This window comes from Poecile atricapillus, chromosome 4, assembly GCF_030490865.1.
Source record: "Poecile atricapillus isolate bPoeAtr1 chromosome 4, bPoeAtr1.hap1, whole genome shotgun sequence".
NCBI lineage: Eukaryota > Metazoa > Chordata > Aves > Passeriformes > Paridae > Poecile > Poecile atricapillus.
In genome coordinates this window covers 20,398,131-20,421,253 of record NC_081252.1, presented here as the reverse complement: position 1 = coordinate 20,421,253, position 23,123 = coordinate 20,398,131, and the positions used below count along the sequence as shown (strand labels likewise).

The window sequence follows — 23,123 nt, the reverse complement described above, 5'->3', positions numbered from 1 at the left end:
GAGTCTGACCTACAGATGTGTCTCAGTGTCCTCTCCCTTGCTGGTGGTCCTGCTCAGGTTGCTGCCTCTGGATGTAACTGAGGTATAAAACCAGCAGTACCAATACTGCTGTTTGAAGACACCATGTTTCAGAAGTTAAAAAGGTTTCATTAATTGAGTAATTAGTGTTTGCTGTATTTATAAAACAATAATGATTTCTCCCAAATATTCTAATACTTCTCAAATAGCTACCTTCATGAATATGCTGAAGTCTGAGGCATTTAGTGCAGCTCTCACAAGTGGTGCATGGTTGCAGCTGTGTGATGTTCCTGTAATGGCAGCAGTATGATTTGCATTCAGCACAGGGATCAGCAGTTGTGTGCCTCCAGTATGCTGCAGGACTCTGAAATGCAAGATGTTTTCCACACCCTCTTCTCTTACTTTGAAAATCTTGAGTTCACCACAGGTAGAACTCTTATTATTCCTTCTAAAGCTGTCAGATGAATGTGAACTACTGCTGAAGTGTACGGACAGATACGTAGTCTGCTAGACAGTGCCCATTCTGTAGTTGTGTTTTAACTTATTCTGCTTTTTTTCCACTTTAAACATTCACAGTGTGCTGCTGCTCCTCTCCCTCTCTGTCCCAATGCACTGTGCTTTAGGAGAGGAACAGGGCTGGGTAAATAGAAGGGGTAACCTTTGGTTTGGAAGGGCTCTTAAGTATTGTTCACACCTGGCTTCCTCTGGCAGCATCCATGTATCAGGACTGAGACCATCTGCAGGGCATGGATGATGGATTTCTGTCACTCTGTCCTGCCATCTCTTTGCTGCTGGGCATGGAGTCCTGGTGCAAAGACAGAGGAGAGGCTTCCCAGTACTGTGATTGCAACAATAAAAGTAGTTTGGGGATATAGTAGCTTAATGTAGCTGGTGAGCTAGTCAAGTTGGTGTTTGTAGCTAACCTGAGCTGACAGGGTTGAGGATGTGCAAGCTGGAATAATTTCAGAGAGAGGTTAATTACATGCATGTAAAGCTGTGCAGTCCCTTTTAGATCAGAACCTTGAATGTGGTGCTGTGGGAGCTTGGACACGAATGTAGCATTTGACCTTGGGGCAGAGAGGGTGAAGTGGTTGGAGGGGGCTGTATGAGAAAATTCAGCTGTGCTGTGTAGGCTCAAGGAATGTAACCGGCGATCAAGTGTGTTAAATGAGAGGCTGGAGAACTGCACCAGCAGTGCTTCACAGCAGGTGTGGGGAGGAAGAGCTAAACTTCCAGACCTAAAATGTTGGCAGGACTTCCATTAATTTGTTAACCACTATTCTTCACATTCTCTGTTTTCTTCAGAGGATAATTATTTTCCTGCATTATTCTGCTTGGCTCACCTTGTGAGCACAGTGTGCATCTGCAAATAGCATTCAGGTTCAGCATTTGGCTTTTAGTGTTTTCCCCTTGAAGACTTCGGCTCTGCTGTTTTTAAAACCTTCAGCAGCTCACAGTAGACATCGTGAATGTATGCTCTGTGGAGGATACAGGGAGAAAAAAGCTTTTTTTAGCAGAATGATCTCTAAATCTCAATGTGTAGACGCTTCCAAATGAACATTTGACACTAGAAAAATAACGTTAAAGCAGACGGTAAAATGAATTTTTAGAATAATACCCATGTTTCTCTCAAATTTGTGGTCTTGCCAGGAATGGTACATAAGGCTGCTGAAGAATGAAACCAGCTAAAGGCAGCCCTGCTGCAGTTACCCAGTGCGCTGTGTCCTGCAGGTCCCCAACGCGTTACAAACATTCAGGAAGAGCATAAAGGCTTTTTATGTAGGGTGGCTGTGAATAATGGATACTGTCCAGAAAAGAATTGCTGCGCATTGTGAAGCTTGCTAATGCCTGTGCAGTCAGCAGGAAGGTTCAGTGATAGATTTCTCTCTTAACTGCTTACACAGTTAATAATCCAACCACTGTGTGCACAGCAGGAGCGAGGTAGTAGAAAGTCCCTCTGGAGAGGAGAAAACTGATGATCTGCTTTGGGAGATACAATGGTCAGAGTTGGGAGAGGAGAGAAAGAGATGTCTGCAAAAGTAAGTACTGTGAGACAGCCTCTGAGTTGACCCCCAAGGTGATGTTACAGGAAGGTTGGGTTCACTATACCTGAATAATTTCAGGAAGAGATTATCTAAGGGGTACAACTGTCCGTCTGAAATTTCGGGAAGCTGACATAAATGGGTGCATTTTCTTTCAAATAGTAGTAGCGTTGCTAGAAATGCTATTATTGCCTGCCTTCTTCAGGGCAGTGTATGGAGGACAGGGGGAAGGAAGTTTTCAGAAAGGGTTGCTGAGCTCAGACTGACTGCCTGTGAGTCTGGCTGGGTTTTGAGCAGTGGTGAAGTTGAGCTGGGGAGGAAGAAAGAAGCTGTGCTTCTTCGAGAGAACAGGTCACTTGATAGGGACTGTCTGAAAAGAAAATGCTGAAGGTAGTGATTTAATGGAAGGGTGTTGGAGATGTGTCTTTTGACTTCCTATCCAAAGTGAAAGTGATCCTGCATGGTGCTTTGAAGATCCAAGTTTGTATTACTTTAAGAATGAGTCCAATGTTTTTGTGGGAAGCCTTTCTAAGAAAACCCAAATTTTTGGGACAAGCCATTTTATATGTAGAGCCTGGTATAAAGACTGGAAATAATTTTAGAACAGAGACTGTAGAGGAACCAGATAGGTAAGAAGCAAGATTTGGGCTTTGACCTTGTTTGTGTGCATAAAAGCAAAGGGAAAAACTAAGAAACACAAGTAAAAATGGGCGTGAATGTCAAAATAGATCACTACAGCTTTTCCTGCATACCAGCAAGGGGACTGGAGGAATAACCACTAGAAAAAGGTGTGTTTCAGTGAGTGTGAGGGAGTGGTCCTCTTTTCATGCCTGTATTTGTCCTGAGTGGCTAGGATGCCTTTGTCATGTAGCTCTGGTGTCAAGTCCCATTTTGCATCTTGCACAGTGACGGGAAGCATGCTCAGGAAAAAATAGTGTTTTACCATGTGATGACTCCAGGTAACACTGTCCTTTTCATATTCTTCCTACCCTTAAGTGGAGTGGGAGGACAAAGTGCCAAAAAAGAAAAAAAGGCTGAGGTTTGGAGGGTATTGGGAATGTTCATGAGAACAAAAGTGTTGTGGGAGAGGGAAGGGCAGGAACCCTAAGGGTGTAGATCTGGACTAATGTTCATCCTTAAATGTCCCTCTGCCCTACCTAACCTGGCAGGTAGGTAGGTATCTGAATGAACAGCAGAATTTCTAAACTTTCTAAGTTTTAGAAAGTTTTACCTATTTTTGGATTTCAAAAATATACAAAGACTTGTGCAGTCTTCTTTGGGGAGGAATTTAGTATCCCCAGAGGAAAAGCTTAGCTTTGTGGTTTTCATGTATCTTCAATTATTCACAGTTAGTTTTAGTGTATAGATAATTTAATAAATACTTTGTAGCTTAAAAACACTGCAAAATTACTAAAAGCAGGTAGAGATAATATTTTAAATGCAATTTGAAAAGAAGATTCAATTGCATTTAATATTTTGAAAATACACAGACATTTGTGAGGGGCTTGTAGAATATTAGAAAAATAATTAAATGGAATTGATGATCTGTAATTTAGTTTCATTTGTAGATTACATGCACAATAGGATGCATGCATTCATGCACTGTGTGTGGCAGTGATTTTTGTTTAAGACAAAGCCATGGACTCTGTCAGGGGCATGCTAAAACTTACCTTAAATAAGGTAAGAGATCTTCAAAACTGTCAGATGCATAAATAAAAAAAAAAAAGGTCACTTAAGTCACCAGTGTTATAAAGGCTAAGACACTGATTTTTAACCTAGGTTGGGATTATCATTTCAGGAGAAATTGCAAATGTAGGCTGTCTTCAGCAAGATAGACAAATAAGTATCCCTGGATTTTTATTTTTTTTAGCAGTATTTTATAGTGAGTTCTGGGAATTACGTTTTTGTTGTTGTCTGCTCAAGGCCTGCTTTTTAGTAGAAAATAGAGGAAACATTCCTTCAGAAGAAGGAATGAGAAGTTTCATGCATTCAGCACTTCAATGCATAAGCAATCTAACGAGCCTTGTGAAAATGAGCAGAGCAATGAAGAGTTTTTTTATTCACGTGAAGGAACTTGGGGATATTATAATTAGCTTTGTAGAAGAAATGTGTTGTTTTAAACCCAAGGAGTATGTTTTGTAAGGGACAAAGAGGGTTGAGCTCCCCGTGGCTCAGAGAACGGGGGCAGTGTGTCACATAAAGACTCCATGAAAATTGTAATTATTCATTGTAGCCTGGCTCTTACTATCCAGGACATAGCCATGGCAGACATGGCATTTCTAAACTTGCTTAAGAGCACACAGATCTGAATGTTAAGAGCTTGGATGTGCTTTGTTGACATCTTTATATTGACTTCAGTCAGAAGAAAACAAATGGGGTGAGCTAGTGCTTTGGGATAATACCCTTTTCCACAGCCTGATAGGGTGGCTGCTGGTGGTGACAGTTCTGTGCCAGCCACCTGTGAGGAGAGCTGTAACCATTTTAAGGATGAGTAAGGTGCTTTCTATATTCTCTCTAAATTAGCAGTAAATTTGATATAAGCACCACTGCTGGGAATCTTTAAATTTGTGTTTGAAATTTTGTAGCTCTTCACTAGAGCACTTTCCTGTCTGACGATTGTTTCTTCGGTCTCCATTGCTTACTTCACTTAGCTGCAGGAGGGAACCTTAGGCTTTGTGTGGAGTTAACTGAAAAGAAAACTTACTGTAAAGTTGTAACTTCTAATTCCTTGAGAGAAACATTAACTGCCCTGTCTTGAAATAAATGAGTAAGGGCCCTGTACCATCAGCTGTGGAACAGTAAAAATGAAGGACTTTTTATAACTTTCTATGAGATTATGAATGATATTTTACTACAGAGTGTAGTGGTAAATTACATTGGACCTTATACACTATCTCGTGGAGGGAGCTGGTGACACAGTGAAATAATATGTGTATCAAGTGTTTGCATATGGGCAATTATGTGAAGTGTTTTTCTAAGAGATGACATCTGTAGGAATTGCATAATAATACAGGGATGAATGCAGTCACTTAGCATCAGGTGAGGCCCATCTGCTCTGGTTTTGCCTCCTAACTTTATTGGTGGCTGACTCTGCCAGTATCATATGAGGTGAATGGACTGAGAAAAAAATCACATGGATGTAGTGAAGCAGTGCCAGATGCATTTCTTTGCCAAATGTATCCACTCATTTGTGGAAATATGTGCTCTTCTAGTCTTAACCTATGTCATAAATTAAAATGAGCCTCTTCTCATATGCATAGTTTGATAGATATTAGCACTGTGATAGTAGAGATTGGTGGGTGTTCAATTCCTGTAGATTTTTCCCATCTTGGTGTGTACAGAGGAGATTAAGTATTTTGCAAAAATGCCTTTTATGTAATACTGAAGTAAAAGGGACATGGCTTTGGAATGTTAGCATGTGTGGTGCAGGAAACTACCCACTTCTATTTTTCCTGAGACTTGTATTAGATCTTCTCATCACAGAATTTTTTTCTACTTTTGTGTAGGCAAATACAGCTGTTGTGCTATTTTACCAGATTGTGAAACTAAGGCCTGGTTCCTTCTTAAAGAGAGGAACAAAGATTAACATTCAAATTTGTTAGCTGTTTATTCCAACCTTGAAATTCTTCATAACCTTTATGGAAATGTTGTCTATCACTTAAATGATGGACAGATGATGATGGAGCAGAAATTTCACTGTTGTTTTATACTGGAAGATTTTCTGAAATACACTGAAATGTTTAATGACCTCCAAACATTTCTGTAAGGAATATATCATCCCCTCTTGAATTCAATGGAATCATTTCATCCAACCACTAACCACAAGATTTTTACTAGCAGCTGCATGAATTTTTCAGAAGTGTCTCCCTTGTCCTATATTATTAACACACAGAAAATGAGTGAGCAGGTGACAGCTCCAAACAGTTTCGGATTGAGAGAATAACAGTCCCAATAAATTAGAGACGACTCGTCACCATTCGTCATCCTCAGTATGAAATGAAGCTCAGTGGAATAGAAGGGATGTCCTTGGTTGTGCTGATGAGGCTCATGACAGGATTCCTAGGATGACAGAGAAGTGATGGGAAGAAAGTGTTAAGGGGAACATTCTTCCACGTGACCCCCCATGCCGTGCGCAGAGGCAGCGCAGGCACTTGTCCAGGTCATATCACCTCTGGTTGGGTAGCCTGAGATAACACTGCAGGTTTCAGACAATACTCACAGTTTGCAGACTGTGGGGTGACTGCTGGTTTTGCCAGATAGATTTTAGTAGGTAACTGCTGTCATTTATAAGGCATTTTTGGTTTTGCTTCCATTTCTGCTGCACACCAGATGTTTTCTCACAGACTAATACTCATTTCTTACTATGTTTACACTGACTTGTGAACGACTACCTCAGTAGGCTGTGCATTTAGATTGGGAGTCGGATTGCTTTTGCTACTTAAAATTACTTACCTAAATGTGCAAATGAAACTTGGGATAAACTCGTGAAGGCTTTGTTGATGAGTTTTCAGTGTTCAGGTGAAAACAGACTATATGAAAAAAATGAGGTTACTTTCTCAGACAAGTTGAAAACCTAAAACTACAGTTCACTGCTTTATCATCTCAGCCCTGATGCTGCAGCAGATAATTAAAATACCTCAGTAAGTCATTAATGATGAAAAAAATAATTCTTGGTTTGAAGAAAGCATGTGACCATGTGGAAATTATTCTGTGTATAAATGAACTAGTAAATCCTCAGTGTGTCAGAGCTGTCTGCCATTCTGGCTAGCAGAGAGGAGCTTGAGCTTCAGCAGTGTTTTGGACTTGGAAGGAAGTCTTTCAAACATTTGAATTTCCTTTTTACTATTTCTTAATAAGATGGACATTTCTGAAAATGGTGACTGTGTAGAAGTAGCTTTAGAGTCTGAGGCTTTTGCAAGGAATTTTATTATGGTTTATTTTGCTGGGAAAGTTGGTGGGAGTGGGAATGAGATGAAGCAAAATTGGTAGAAAAAGGTTTCCAGGCCTTGTGAAGCTGTTAAGGTGAGATGGAATGGTGGTGCATTTCTCCCCCTGGCCATCACTCTCCTCTCCAGTCTGTGCAGGCATCCTTCACAGGCTGCTGCCTGTGTGTTGTAAACAGCCATGAGGGAAAGAAAATGTGACTGAAGGATTTCAGGTGTCGTGACTGAGCTAGCAGGAAATCAAATTAGGCTCAGAGGGCCATTTTGTCAAGGCAGAAGAGAGAGGAGGGATCTAGAAGCCCACCGTGTATTGTGTGGTGGACTAGCATTACATGAGGGACAGCCAGACGGAGCTAGAGGGGCACAAATCAAGTAAGAGTGACTTGAGAAGTGGAATTTTTATTTTTATGTCAGTAGCATGAGATGCAGCACTGAATCATGGTGTCTTTATTTTATTTTTTTCCTCTGTGTTTGTTTTCATGTTTTCAGTAAAGCATGAAGAAGTTTTAGCAGCAGCACAGGCCGTATTATCATGACCTGACTTAGCCAAGACTTAAATAAATTTGGTAGATGGAGTAATAGAATTTAGAAAGTGCACAGATATTGAGAAAATAATAGTTTTCTTCCCCACACAAAATAAAGGCTGTCTTATACCTTGCTTTCAAGCACCAGAAATAACTTTCTCCTCCAGGGGTTAGCAGCCCCCTTGTGTGCTTTAAGTTTTTAAAGGTGTGATGGGACTGTTGTAGCAGTAAGTCTTGGGTGGCCAGAGAGGAATATAGAGTGTATGTGTCTTCACAAGGACTCATTCCCCAGAGTGAAGGTGAGATAGGTGTAACAGTGGTGCTCTTCCTTGTAATCTCACATAATCGCTTGATCTTGTCAGGTAGGAGCACTTGTGCATTATCCTAATCACCCACAGGAGTGGCCTGAGAAAGCCAGAATTCAAGTGTGTTCCATCCCACACTCAGTCTAAATGCTGTAAAAATTTCCAAACAATTAGGGACGATAAGCAGTTGTGTGATAATCAGTCTTTTCTACACCTTGACCTTTGTGTGGGTAATGGGCTTTTGACGATCATCCTGTTTTCCTGTTTAAAGGGAATTTCAGCTCTGTAGGAGGTCTGTGTCCATTAAAAGGGCCAAGCCATGATGACTTTTTTCCTCCTTCCTTTTATTTACTTGGATGTGGTACAAGTGCACATGGCTCCTGAAGTAGCAAAATGAATAGCTCACAGGAGAGCCTCATTAGTCTTGAAATTAAAATAATTGAGTTCTTTTAGCTTATTAGTGCTTAAGAATAGCCTTCTCTAAGTCCATTACCTCTGGGACAAAAGCCGTATTTGCAGCTGAATAAACAGCATGTACAACATGACTTGCTGCTAGGGAAAGAGGCTTTCTTAGTTCTTCGACAGGCTTGTGTAGTAGAGAAAAACTGAATGACCTCAAACTGCATTTCTGAAATCCTCTTTACTCTTCAGTTGTCAGTCTGAAAATATTTCCATAGGTGACTCTGGCTTTCTGGAGCTGCTCTCACTCCCTTTCCAGCTTGGACAGTCAGTGATGTGGGAAAAGAAGCTCCTTCTGCCTGCTGAGTCAAATTCTATGATGGCAACGCTCAGTTGTTTTTAATGTGTTGAACCCTGGTGTCTGTGGAGTCACTGAAGTGAGCCTCCATCAAGAACCATTCCAAGATTCTTTAAATAGACCAAACAAGGTAAAAATGTGTTGAGAGGAATCTTGCCAGACTGTGTTTAAGCCAGACATTTAATTCTCTATCAGCAATGAGGCACATAAAAATATTTTTGCTCTTCTTAACAGCTGAAGTTTGTGACAATTGTACAGAACACAGTGCAATAGAGAAGAAACTGAGATGGTGCTGTACTGGTTAGTACAAGAAACTTGAATACAGCAGGTCAATGGCAATGCCTTTATACAGTTTGGGTTTATCAAATGCACTTTTTTCTGCACTGGGAATGAGGATAGTAGTTCAGTTTAAGAAATTAAGATTAGCAAATTCAGGAGTTTATGTAGTGGATGGGAGAAACAGTTTTTAAAAGTTTAAGTGCCAAAATGGGCTTAGTGGTTGTTGTTCTGACATCTGCTGTCTCACATTCAAATGTCTGTTTGTAGGAAAGACATTGCACAGGACAGCAGGGATCAGGACAGACTGCAATTCCCTTGATACTTGCATGATATTAAAAATTAAGAGGGACAGAAGCCCCAAAATCCTGACAGTCTCTATCATATGAGACTGTGTCCTTACCCACCCTTTGGATAGATGCTGTAGCTGTCTCAGTATTATAATAGTGAATGAGAATCCTGCAAGGCTGATGGTGATTGTCATTTGATTGGCTGGCATTATATTTAAGAGGCATCGTGGTCAGAAATGCCTGAAGTCTTGAATAGGTGGTACAAAAGAGGTGTGTATCAGTTAAAAGACCCTGAAACTCAGTGACAGGGACTGTGGACTGAATATTGGACAGGAGTGTTTACAGGCTTTGGTTTTTGGTCTGGTTTTCTGAGATCACAAAGCCATTAGTGTTCAAAAATAATTTTCTTTATCCTCAGTTCTTCTTAGCACTCAAAACTTGAAATCTTTGTATAAATGGGAAGGCAAGCCTTTATCTTATACTCAAGAGGGAGGTCATTAAATTGTGGTATGAATTCGTGTTTCAAAATGAAAACCTCCTCAATCCCCTGGAGTGGAATATCATCACATCACTTGATCTTCTCTGCTTTAAAGGGGAAAGAGAAAAGAGAAGAGACCTGAGCAGTTGTTGATACAAACTCTTCTTAGGAGATAGAAAAGGAGATGGTTTAGATATGGGCTTCTAATTCAGAGTCGTGGAAAAGACTTTTGTTCCTTAACATAAACACTGCTAAAAATAGATGGATATTGTGGCTTCAAATGAATTTGCTGCTGTTTGTGTTTGAGTGACTGTATGTTTATCATCTTGCAATTCAGTGCAGCTCTCAGACTGGAGAGCTTTCTTGTTCTGTTTTGCTAAGTGTATTCCATGGGGTCCCACTTCTTGATTGGTGCTCATGAAAATGGATCATAGCAGTAGAATTTTTGATAATTTGCTTCATTCTGCATAGCTCAGTCTCACTTCAGACACCTCTGCTGATGTAGGCAGAAACTTAATCTGAAAGTCTTCCCTCTTTTTTAAGTTTAGGCTGTTGCTCAGTGGCACTCTCAGTTAGACTGGATTTTTATAGTGTATATATGTAAACATTTGTTGGGCTAAACACCAAGTCTTTGTGAAAGGTTCCTAGCTGGATGGATGGGGTCTGGGATGTCAGAACCTGGCTTCTGTGCATCTGAGTGCATACACAAATAACAGTTTCTGAACAAAAATGGAAACCAAAGCAGTTCCCTTCTGACAAATGTTTCTGAGGACAGCTGTTCAATGAAAAGCCTTGGAATGGCTGAAATCCTGCCTTTCCATGAAAGCAGCCCTTCGTTTCAATCCCTTATGAAATTCCCAAAATCTGCCTGTAAGTCTAGATGTCTTTTTTTTCGGGTTGCTATAAGACAGCAGCAGTGTGCCTGCTGTCTGCGTTCCCTGGGGTATCTGTCCAGCCATTTTAAATGGCTCAGCCAATTTGTATTTAGTACTTCCGTGACTATTGTAGATCTAAAATGTACAAAATACCAAAATTGAAAGGGGAAACTAATGGAGAGAGCACCAAACCTATAAATATGGGATGCTGTTTGTCAAAATTGATGCTAATGTTTTTACAACGTGATTTGATTGATATAACACTTAAACAGCAGCCTTGATCAGGATGCTTTTGTGAACAAGATAATTTATCTCGGCAAATGCGTTCACATAAATGTTTTAAAATGAAAGGCATGATGAATCTGTCTAGAGCCTGCACACAGTAGAGCTGACAAACCTACCACCTGTTAAAGCTTTTAATGAACTGTTCTGTATTTAACAGAAAAAGTTTAATTAATATCATCACTTTCCTTTGCTGAGACTTCCCTTATCTCAGGCACTCTGAGATATCATGTAGCAAATGCTTCTGAGTGGCACAGCTCTGGTGTTGCTTTGGTGTTTTAATTAGAATTTTAGCAAACCAGTGAAGAAGCCATTAAATCTTAAGTGTGCCTTTTGAGCAACACATCCACGAGGACGGGCCTTTCGTCCAAAGGCACAGGGACTCCGTGTTGTGTTTGGATTCAAAGGATGCCCAGCCTCATGTTATCCCGTTAGATTAATGGGAAATCAGTTGCTCTGGTTTTTCTAAATGGAAGATGATGTTTCTCGGAGTAAACCAGAAATGTAGCAGGATATCATGGTGCATTGATGCTGCATGCCAGCCTGGATGCTTCCATATGTGTGTGAGAGAGAAAGCCTTTGAGTGTACTGAGACCTCTAAGACACGGGTTGGTGGAGATTTTTCTGCAGCAGGTGGGAAAAGTATTCACAAGTCTTTCTTCATCCCTCTTGTACACCCTCTATAGGTACTGCTCCTAGAACCTTCCCAGAACCTTCTCCTCTGAGAAACCCCAACAGGATGCTTCTTCCTGTTGCTGTTCAATGAATTCCCTTTTTTTTTTTTTTTTTTTTAATCCAGAAGCATACTGGATGCTCACTGTGTAGGTCCTTGATTGACTTCGATTTACTGTGGATGTGGAAAACATTTCTGGCTGAGTAAACACGACTCAGCTTTTAGTTAAGCTATGCAGTGACCAGAGTGAAGCTCACTGATGTTGCAGAAGTGATGTAGAAGGGCAGAAAGGAGGTAGAAAAAGTAAAAGCAGTGGGTAAGGAGGCAGAGTAGCAAGGAAGAGAGCTGTGTAGAGATTTGTGAGGTACATGGGCAAAGTTAGAAGCATGATCAGTAATAGCCATTGGTAGCAGCACTGGCATTGTAAAATCATACCCTTTAAAAATAGTAATGAAATGTCATTATAGTATTATATTACTACATATATTATAGTAATGAATGATTACCTTCATTGTGTGTTCTGGCTTTAGAAAGCCTGTGAAAACATCCTCAAGCCAGTGACTCAAATGGATATTAGAATTCAGAAGCTTTTCTGTTTTTCTTTTGGCTGAGTTACATTTTGTCACGCAAGACAAGACAGTGTGATAGTTTTCACAAACTACTATCAATTTGAGACACACCCTTCTTTTTCTTACCACATCCTAACTGGTACCTGGGTTTCTCTTGATGATCACAGCTCCAGCTGGAGTCACTATGCTCTGTACCTGCAAGCATGCCAGAAAATGGGGCCACTTCTGGTTCAGCTCCAAAGTAAAGTTTTTAGTTGCAGATTGTTGGGCTGACTAATTTGACATGTTTGCCCTGTGTTTTCACTTCTGAGAAAACAAATGTGCAATGGAAATAAATGTGCATCTAGAAATGCTTAAAGCTTCTGGAGCTGTCTCTCAAAAAAAAAAGCAGATTCCAAAGTGTTGACAGCAGATGACTGGTATGAACCATATTTTCTTATATTCTTTTCAACAATAACTCCAGGCAGGGAGCAGTTCAGTGACCAAAATATTTCTGTGTTTGCCAGAAAACCTGGAGCTTTGTTTCTGTTCACCTGCTGTGTAAACACTGCTTGGTTTCTTCTCTTCCATAAACTGCATTTTGTCCTCTTGCTTTTGTAAAGGCTTCTGCAGTTTCTCCTGCAGACCGTGAAGGCCTTTGTGGTCATTTATATTTTGATAACTTATTAAAATAGCAACATGGAATCTAAGGTATTTTTATTAATACGGTTGGAACAGAGCAGCTGCTGGAGTGCAGTTAATAATGCTGGCCACCAGTCACCCTGAATCCATTTTTACTCCAGACTGTCTGGCACTCTGCAAGATACACTCCCCTCAACAGGTCTGCAGACAGCTTGTCACACTGTCTTGTGGAAAAGCAGATAAGTGATGGTTTGATACTTAAATCTGTAAAATTTCTAAAAGCTGTAGTAAGCCCAAGTACACTCAGTTATTCTTGCATTATGTTTACAGAATGTTGTAAAATACCTTTGGTGGTATTCAGAGAACAGCGTAAAAATCTAAATTATGAGAGTCTTATTTATTCCCAGTGAAGTAAGTGCTATTTTGAGGCAGCATAGTCTTGAAAAATATTAGCTATTTTAAGAATATATCTCTAATTAAAAAGGTCGGCCTCCTTGCACACCCTGGCAAGGTGCAGGAGCAAGTCCTTCTGGAAACTTGCATACAGAGGGAGCAGCTCTATGGCTCGGCTTCGGCTTTGGTGTGTTCTCCCACAGTGTCCTTACAGCCAAACTGCTGAGATAAAAGATGGCAAAGTGGACTTTTTTTCCCATGGTTATCTTTTGAATATAGCACCTTCCAGCCTGTTAACCTATGGCTGTGTGATTTTAGTTGTGCACTTGGTAAATTGCTCCTGAAGTGGCAAACCGTTGAAAGAGATCCAAGGGGAAACGATTGATCAATTAAACCAGCACGGAGGGGAATTGTTTGTGGTGGTCCTTGAGGGTTTGTTGCCTTACCCTAGGGTGGTTTTGTGGTCCACATCCATTCATGGAGTTGAACTGATGTCAGCAACTTGACACAGCTTGAAATAGTTCTGAATGCACGTTGTGCCAGTTGAAGATTATGAAGAAACCATGTGTACACAAAAAACCCTCATGCAAACATGTGCAAGCAGAATTGCAGAAATGTGCATGAATTCTGCATAACTGAACTGATTCACTGGCACTTGACTTGACCTAAACTAACTCCTACTAAACCCTGCCTTGATTTTGTAGTTATTTAAATTGGGGATTATCTAGCACCTTTTCTTACATAGCCTGTAATTTAAGCATTGTCGTCAAAAAACATGTTATTAACACAGTAATAATAAACAGCAAAATCTCATGCAAAAGCTATAAAAGTGTGTGGTTCAGATCAGTTATAGAGATGAAGCCATCCAAGAACTCCAGTTTCAAACTGGAAACAATATCACAGAACGAAAGTAGCAAGAATGAAGATGCTGAACTAAAAGTAAAATGTGGAAATACTTACTACGCCCAAATGGTACTGCAGGAGAAGTAATTTGTAATCAGAGAATCTGAGTTTTGCAGTTGTGTTAATTGTTTAGGTGGCACCTATTTTGTGTAGATGGCACAAAAGACGTGACCCTAGTCTCCCCCTGAGATAGGATCACTGCTACTTAATGTAATCCCTTAAACAAGGACCAACAGAGTATCCTACACAGATGCCAGAAAGCTAAATGAGCTATTAATTCTGTGTGGTTGTGGTATTTGTAGTGTAGTAGCACTTTTTAAGCCGTGCTCATAAAAAGTTTACTATATAGATTAAATATAAATAATGTATAGATGTTAAACCAACAGGCAGTACAGTCATTAAAAAACCTTGCAAAACAAATAGATAACCATTGCCATTAACGGCTGAAATTTTTCCGTGTGAAACTGAATTCTTTTCTTCCCATAAAAAACTGCAGGACTATAACTACTATAAGTTAGGCAGATTTCTCTGGAATGTTCTTGCTAGACAAAAGCTGACAAGAATACTTACGCAGGAAAAAAAAAACTGTTTCAGTGGAATTGTGGTCCTATTTCCATGTCTCTCTGCCACGTTTTTTAGCCTGTAAAAGTTGAACTTTATGTTAATTTTTAGGAAATATTCAGCAACTTTAACCTTTACTACACAATGACATGGAAATGAATTGGTGGGATAGTTGACCATATATAGGTTTCCTGGAAAAAGCATAGAGTTGGCCTTTCCCATGGATCCAGCCTGTTCAGAACCCTCTTCAGAGTCTTCCTATTCTCCAGCAGATAAACACCACTTGTAGCCATCTGCCAGCTGGATTTAACTCCATTTACAGCACTCTGTGTGCCCAGCCATCCAGGCAGCTTTTTAACCCAGTGAAGAGTGCCCCCAGCCAAGCCAGGAGCATAGGAAACTGTGTCAAAGGTTTTATTAATGGCTTAGATAAACATCCACATCCCTTTCCTCATGCGTTAAGGAAGGTCTCCTTGTCATTGATGGAAATCAGGCTAGCCAACCTGCCTTTCATATATCCATGCTGGCTGGTTCTGGTGCCAAATAAGGGATTGAGTGCATCAGCCTTTTTTCTTCATCCTTTGCCACTACGTTTTACCCCACATGCAGTAAAGGGTGGAGATTTTCCTTAGCCCTCCTCTGTTGCTTATGTATTTCTACAATCATTTTTACGTTTTTTTACGGCAGTAGCCAGATCAAGTTCTAATTGAGTTTTGGGCCTTCTAATTTACTTCCTGCATAATCTCACCACATCCTTGTAGTCCTCCTAAATTGCCTGCACCTACTTCCAAAAATCATAAATTCTTGTCTTTTTCCCTCTCTGCCAAAGCTCTCTATTCACCCAGCCTGGTGGTCTTCTTCACCAGCTTGTCATTTGGCACATGGGGACAGCCTGCTTCTGCATCTTTAAGATTTCCTCCTTAAAAAATGTCCAGCCTTCCTGGCCTCTTTTGCCCTTCAGGAATGTCTCACAGGGGACTCATGTCAACCAGGCTTCTAAACAGGCCAGAGTCTCTCTCACAGTGTTGCTGTATCTGTCCAGACTGTCACTGGAGAGCTTTGTATATAAATGAGAGGTCATACTAGAAATTTTCCCCTTGTCAAATATTATCCCTTTGGGGAAAAATTGCATTGTTTTGACCTAGATGTTCTCAGGACTGGAAGTTGGTAAATTTCCTTTGCAGAAGAGATCCGTAAAGAAAGACTTGGTCCTTTGTGTTCTGGTGCTTTATTGGCTTTTTATCTTGGGAAAATAGTTTTATCTAATTAAAAGATGAATTACTTACTGACCAGAGCTATTGGAAGTATTTTTCCTGTAGTAAAAATCTCTAAAACTTCAGTAGTGCCCAGTTCCATTTTTGCGTGTTGATCAAAATTTAATGATCCTTGCAAAACCTTATTTTGTCAAAACTTCCACACGTGCATGTAATAATGCTCTCAGCTTGTACTCATGGGTTCTTAAACTCAGTGCACACTCTGAATTTATTTATTCATCTTATTTTTTTCTTTGCCTTTGGAAATACCAAGGGACATTTCTGTGAGGAATATGGCAACTGCAGGGTGGGTTCCACAGGAAGACACATCCTGCCCCTGAACCTGTCCTCTTCTCTTACCTGAGCTCAATTGTACCATAGCAATTTCTTCTCTCTTGCCCTTACTAGAGAAATCAAAACCATAAGCATACAATATGCATCTAGCCTCTGGGTTTAGGCAAACTTAATTTTTTCTGCTGTCAATAGCTTAACTTGTCATGAGCTTGCCTTCTTTTATGGGACAAATAAGGGATTTTTTTTCCCTGGTGGCTGCTCAAGCCAAGATGGCTTCATTCTTGAGGAAAGAAGTTTCTCTCATGCAGAGAAGCACTCAACCATTAAGTGAAATGTCTGGCAGGCGAGAAGGAGAAAAATCTTTAAAGAAAGTGTAATCACATAGTAATAAAACAGTCAGCTATGTCTCTCATGTCAGAATAAATGTTTTGGTGCTCCATATCAGGCAAATGGTATAGATGATATTTGCCACCGCAGAAAAGAATTTACCATTTTTTTAAATATTAAGCTTTCAGGTAGGTTTGAACATTGCTTCAGGTAAAGGAAAAAAGATCTCTTTGGGCTCCTGTTTGCAGAATTTCTGAGAACTAAACAATAGTTCTCATTCTATAACAGGAACAAACTCTAGAAATGTGTTAACATTGTGGGACAAGAAAATGTCAAATGCAACAGTATTTATGCCAGAAAAATATATGCTGTGTAATGGCTCAATTTCATCCAAACAACCATGGGTTTTTTGTTTTTGTTTTTTTTTTTTAATTTCTCATTCCTTCTTTTCATTCCTGGCATGTTACCTCCTAAAATCTGAAGTCGCCCCCAGCCATTGTTTTCCCCTTGTACATATTGCAAAACTGTAAATGGCTGCAATTACTATGAGCCAAGGAGTGTATCACGTCCTGCAGTAAATGTACTTCTTCCAATGCTTTGGCTCCTTAAGTGGTATAAAAATCCATTCTTATGATAAAAAATTAAAGAATCTGCAGTGACCCAGGGTTTGGAGCCAGCTGGAGAACTTGCTCAGGCCCAGTTTGAAATACAGATATCTCTGCGTAGGCAGTCAGATGAAAGGGCTGCCTTTCAGAGTTGCTGTGCCCTTTTGCAGCAAGTGACTTCACTGGGATCTTGGAAATGAATTGTAACAGTAGAAGTAGCGTTGAATTTTTAAAAAACCACTGCAGTCAAACTGCTTCTGGTGAGCATAGTGCAGGTTTCATTCATTACTGACTTCAGTACGAGTGGATTTCTCTCTGTGCTGTAAATCTTCCTCCTCACCTCATGTCTGTAGGCTCCTGACAGTGCAGGGGGCTCACTTGGACTTGAGATATATTTCTGTGGTAGCTTAAAAGCAGAAACAGCAATGTGAGGAACAAGAATTTATAAATAACTGATAACAACTCGCATGTTCTTTCTTCTTCTTTGCTATGTATCACTTACTTATGAATTCACAGGGCGTGCACATCTGTATATATATATATATATACAGAAATGCACATATGTATTATATAGGTTATTTAATTTATATTGATTAATAGACTTCTTTGTGAAATACAGTAGATGCCTTTCTAGTGGTGACCTTGTAAATACTAGTGATGTTGAGAGTATTATTCACTAAAAGTAGTATTTTTCAGTCTAAGATGCCGTCTGAACTGAAGTCCACTGTTGTTCCAAAGTTTGACAGCTCAGACTTCCCAGAAGCAGCAACAGTGACAAAAGAAACCACAGAACACTGCTGTGTTGGATGTGGCTGTGAGTCATACAGAAGACACAAGTACCCAAAGATCCCTCCCTCCTGCTTCTTCATCCTCCCCATCAGCTGCCTCTTTCCTGGCTGATGACCTTTCTGCCTCTCTGACAGCTGATGCGATGAGTTTTCCATGAAACCACAAAAACAGATATGTAAATGCAGCACCTAACCTGCAAGTCAAAGTAGAATTCAGTGATCTTTGGCAAATTATGAAAGCTGGACAGGCAAGAAGAACATCTGATGTAACTGCTGGTGCTGTGTGCTTCTCATCCTTTTCTAAGCAGTAGCAGGACAAACTACAGGAAGCAAATAGCCCTGCGGAGGTGTATTAGTCTAAAACCTGAAAACATTATTTTGACAGGAAAACACTTAATTACCTCATGTCTCTATGTGCTTTTTGAGTGAAATCCATCCAATGATATTTAAAATCATGTGTTTTTCTTCACATTTGCCAATCAGCATCTTCAAAGCATTTGAATTCCTTGTATCATAAGCTTTCTTGGGCAAAACCTGGTATCTTTTGGACAACATGGTAAGTCTGCTTCAGAAAACTGAGTTTAAATAAGGCAGGGGAGAGTGTACCTAGGGAGAAGAAATGGAGCAGAGCTGGCAGGAGGCACAGGGTTGCTTCCCTGTTGCAATGTGTTACACGGAGCGTGCAAACAGAAATACCATCTGTCAGCTGCTCCTCATGAAGCACTTGTGCAGTGGCCATCCTGTCTCCTCTTCCGTGCTTCCTCCTGAAGTTCAGCTGCTGAATGGTGTTGAAAATGTTTTGAGGGACCAGCATGGGATTAAACATCTATTTGAGCAAGACTGTATCATGCTGTGAGACTAATCCAAAGTAGATTGATGTCATTCTTGCTGCACTACAGTATTTTATTAAGTACTTAGTTAGCAGAGCAGTATTTTTTTCTCAAGTTAAACGCTTCATATATGCAGATTTTTGATTTTAACAACCATGGTGCTCTGCTGTTTAGGAGATCTTTGGTTTGAAGCAACTGTGTGCTATGGAAAAATCTGTGCGAGAGAGAATCTCCTTTGAAAGTGGGCTTGATATTCAGTTAGGGAAAAGGCCAGTGTTTCTTGAACAATCCACATTTCTCCTACCTGCTGTGAGTCATCCTGAATGCTCAGCTAGAGAAGCAGAACTGCCCTGGTAAGGACAGAAGTGTTGGAAGTGGAAAAACAACCTGGGCATACTGCAGCAGGAGCTCTGCAAAACACTGCTGACCTGGTGGAAGCACAGCCTGCAAACAGAATGGCAATGGAAGTCAGGAGGGACTTGGGTCAGGGCCACATTTTTCTCCCACTTCCTTTTTTCCTGTATTTCTATAGACTGTGTGTCTTGGTCCTTGCTGGCACCATGCTGGGTTTTCTCTTTTTTTTTTTTTCCCTTTTTGAAAGCAAAATACCAATCTGGTCCAGTCTGCAGTCTTGGGTTAAGATTTTTTAAAATGTTTTGAATGAGCTGCAGGCTTTGATATGAAGCAGTGTGAAGCTGCCTTTTTATGGAACATTTGCATGCACTCATGCACTGACACCCAAGTCAAAATATGTATTTCCTCTGGAAATTACCTGCCTCTTTTGTATGCAAATTACTGTCTTGTTAGGTGTCTAAGGCTATATAGTCGGTTTTCTCTTACTTCCCCCTGGAGTTAGATACTCAAGGCAGAAAGCAGAGCTTGGACTTGTTGAAGCTTTGCAACTGACTGATAGTCTGTACTCTTGGGACTCTCCAGGCTGTAAGGATGGGCCTACTGTTGCACCTTAAGGGCCCAGAAAGGCAATTGAGCAAGGGGACCAACAGTGATCTGGGGACCCCATTTATCTCAGATACCCTGCAGCAGGGCTTTGTGACAGTACAGATGTGTTCCCTGGCATCAGCTGCTGAGAAACCCAGCAAAGGGACACTCCAGAGAGCCTCAGTACAGTTATACAGACAGCTACAAAGCTCAGCAAGGGGGAAGTGTTGCTGTGTGGTGAAGGCAGACAGATGGGTGTGAAAGCAGACAGAATGGGAAGTGAGAGAGCTGTGATCGCTCTCCTAATGCTTTCTCCACTAGAGTTGGGCACCCAGGTGCATGTTGCACAAACAAAGCTATTTTTTTATTAAAAAAAAAAACCTCAGATATGTATATTGAAGTATTTCATGTGCAAACTGATGTTTTCAATAGTAGTTCTGGAAATAGTGAAATAAAATGATCACTTGAGGACATGTTCTTTTTAAACTATGGCAATATTCTGTATGGTGTTGTCTGGTTTCTCTTCATAGTAACTTAGCTATTGTGTGTGCCTTGAGGCTTTACATTTTAGTAGGTGGAATAGGTTTAATCTGTGAAACAAAGGTGATAGTATTATAAATACAACATTTTTGTTCCTATGTTCTCAAAAATCTGTCACTAGGCGAGCTCCCTGTAAATGGTAAAAGAGTTCTGGAATCAAAGAATCAGAAAGCATCACACTGTAATGAGTCTGCAGCATGCCCGTTGCTAATGAGTTGACAGCAAAGTTGAATGCAGTTTTCATTTATTGTCTCATTAATTGATTTTAGTTTATAGTGCTGTAGACTAGGTTTTGTTAATTTTGGTTTTTTGTTTAATTGAATAGCAAGACTTTCTGGTTTGCTTGATTATGTTGGATGCCCTCAGTGATGCAAGCTCCCAAGATAGTGAAAATTATTCCAGCATGAAGAGTGATCTGCTCATCCATTGTGCTAGGTGGAGCATCTTCTGGTAGAGCCAACTCAGTCTGAAAGTGGGCAAGACAATTATACCAGTCTTAATGGCCTATTACATGTGACAAAAACACATGTAGTTAAAATGGCTTTTAGAGATTCTTATTCCTGGTCTCCCATAAATCTCATAAAAAATGTATAACTGTATTATACTTTTTAAATGTTAATCTGAGAAGTTGAACTACATTGTGACTTATCTTTTCATACAATCATTTTTATTTATGATATTTTGCTTGCCTAGTAAGTTATTTCACAGAAGACTTCGGAGTTTGATATCTATTAACAGGTGCTGCTTGTGGCAGGAATCAAGGAAGACAGCCCCAAGTGGGCCAAGGCACTTAATGCTTATGGTACATTTGTATGTGCAGTGAGTGCAGACAGCTGCCCACAACTGCTAATACCTGCTGCTTGTACCACCTCAGCAGAAGGCCCTGCTGTTTCATCTGCTTTCAGCAACAAGCATCACAGTGTTTCATGGAGGTGATTTTGTATGTTCTGATGGAATTCCTGTGTTGTGATGAAATTCCTCTCTTTGCCTTCCTGTGGTAACAGAGTTCTTGCTGGCACACAGCACTGAGAAGTTGGTATAGAGCCCAGACTCCACGTCAGCTGGTACAAATACTGATTTTGCGAAGCATTTGTTACCTGTTCTTTCAGGTGACTTTTCCCTGTTGGTTTGTGAGGATTCTTTTGTGAGAAGACTGTAGTGTTTCTGCTTGTCTTGACTTCCCAGTAATTGTAAATTGTTCTGTTATGAAGGTTCCTGGTCACAGCAAAATTGATGTTTTTAATGTAGAGGGATATCTTTAGGGCTGTTTAAATGTGGGGTCTGACATATTTGGGCATTTGGTTGAAACCACTATGGAAAATGGTGCTACATGTTGGACTCAATGATCTGTCTGGGGATAAGGACCTTACTTGAAGTATTCTGTGTTTAAGATGTGTAAATTATATAAGTTGTTTACTTTGAAGATGGGGGGCCCATTATGCCATAATTGGAGAATATTACTAGGTAGATGTTATCTCCCATTAACAGTGGTGGACAGCTTGTACCTAATACAATTACTAGGATGCTGCTCTGAAAATTTTTCCCTGGACAGCCATCCCAGCATAATTTCACTGAGGAGTGACTTCTGCCTGAGGTTGAAATGCTACTAGGAGGAGCTGTAGTTTCTAAAAATGAAAAAGACGTCTCAGAGGAAAGGGGTGGTCTATGCATGCCATGTGTCAGCAGACCAGAGGGGAGGGAATAAGCTGTGTCTTCAACACAGCCCCAGAAGTGTTTTGAGGGTTGCAGGGGTTGTTTTTGCTTCTGGTGTTACTAGAAGTGTGCACAGCTGAAATTCCCCACCTGCTTTCTCAAGGTAGTAAAGTTGTAAGAATGCCTTTCAATGCCCATTACAGAGATTTTTCTGACATCTCTCTGCCTGTAGCAAACACATCCTTGGACAGGACTCTCTCTGTGCCTGCTGTGGCTTAGCACCAGCAGCCTGGCACGCTGCAGCCACTGAGTGGGAGTGGGATATTTTCTCTGTATTTCTTCCCTGGGATGCTATGAGAAAAGGGCCCAGAGCAGGAACTGGGTATGCACCCCGCAAACTGAGGGTACACTTCTAGGGGTCCACACCCCCTTTGGTTTCAGCCAGGAAGCCTGGCTGGTGAGTTCAGCTGCCTCACACATGCAGCTTCCTAGCTCTTCACTAACCCTTGCTTTTAAGTCTCGATTTTTCCCTTCAGAACAGTGGGATTAGTATATGTGATAAGTACAAAACTCTGCATGGTATCAAATATCCAAGAGAATAAAAAAAACTAAAGCTATTATCAAATACCTCAGTTAATTAAAGGGATCTATGATGTTGGCTTTTGGGATAATCCCTCCTCAATCTCACTTTGGAAATCAGCTGCTCAGGTGTTTACAGTGAAAAATTCATGTTTAACATAGTCCAAAAAGAAGCAGCATTAGTCTGTCAGAAGTATGGTAGCTGTTGTAATCCCATATTTGTTCTTACTTTTTTCTTTAGGGTACCATCTTTCTGCCTGGCAACAGGGTAATTGAGCATCCCTGCAATGAAGAAAGTCCAGGAAAGTTCCTTTTTGAAGTTGTTCCAGGTAGGATATTCTATTCCATATCAAAAGCCTTTGCAGTTTGTCCTCAGTGACAAATGGCCACATCTGTTCTGCCAGAACAGAAGCCGAGGGTAATTACTGATTCAATTTAGGGGAAAAAAAAAGGTTTAATTTGTTAATATGTTGGTTCATAATTTTTTCATTCACCTTCAGGCAGCAAAGGAAAAGGATATGTATTTTATTTGTCAGTATAAAGCAGAATTCTTCAAGGCAAGGAGGTGCCAGGTCCTGCTCTTGGATCACGACAGCCCAATGCGGCACTGAAGGTTGGCAGCAGAGTGGCTGGAAAACTTCCTGGCAGAAAAGGACCTGGGGGTGCTGGTGACAGGGACTGACCATGAGCCAGCTGTGCCCAGGGGGCCAAGAAGGCCAATGGCATCCTGGCCTGGATCAGCACCAGTGTGGCCAGCAGGAGCAGGGCAGGGATTGTCCCTCTGTACTCAGCACTGCTGAGGCCT

The 23,123-nt window shown here is 40.6% G+C and overlaps 1 protein-coding gene across 2 annotated transcripts in view; it reads left to right on the top strand.

Moving 5' to 3' along the window:
• Positions 1-23,123, top strand: part of ARHGAP24 (Rho GTPase activating protein 24) — a 184,349-nt gene that overhangs the window by 43,010 nt on the left and 118,216 nt on the right. For both annotated transcript variants that reach the window (XM_058837941.1, XM_058837942.1), the window contains exon 3: positions 22,560-22,647. In XM_058837941.1, coding sequence (XP_058693924.1) covers positions 22,560-22,647 — 88 coding nt within the window. The remainder of the gene's footprint in view (positions 1-22,559; positions 22,648-23,123) is intronic.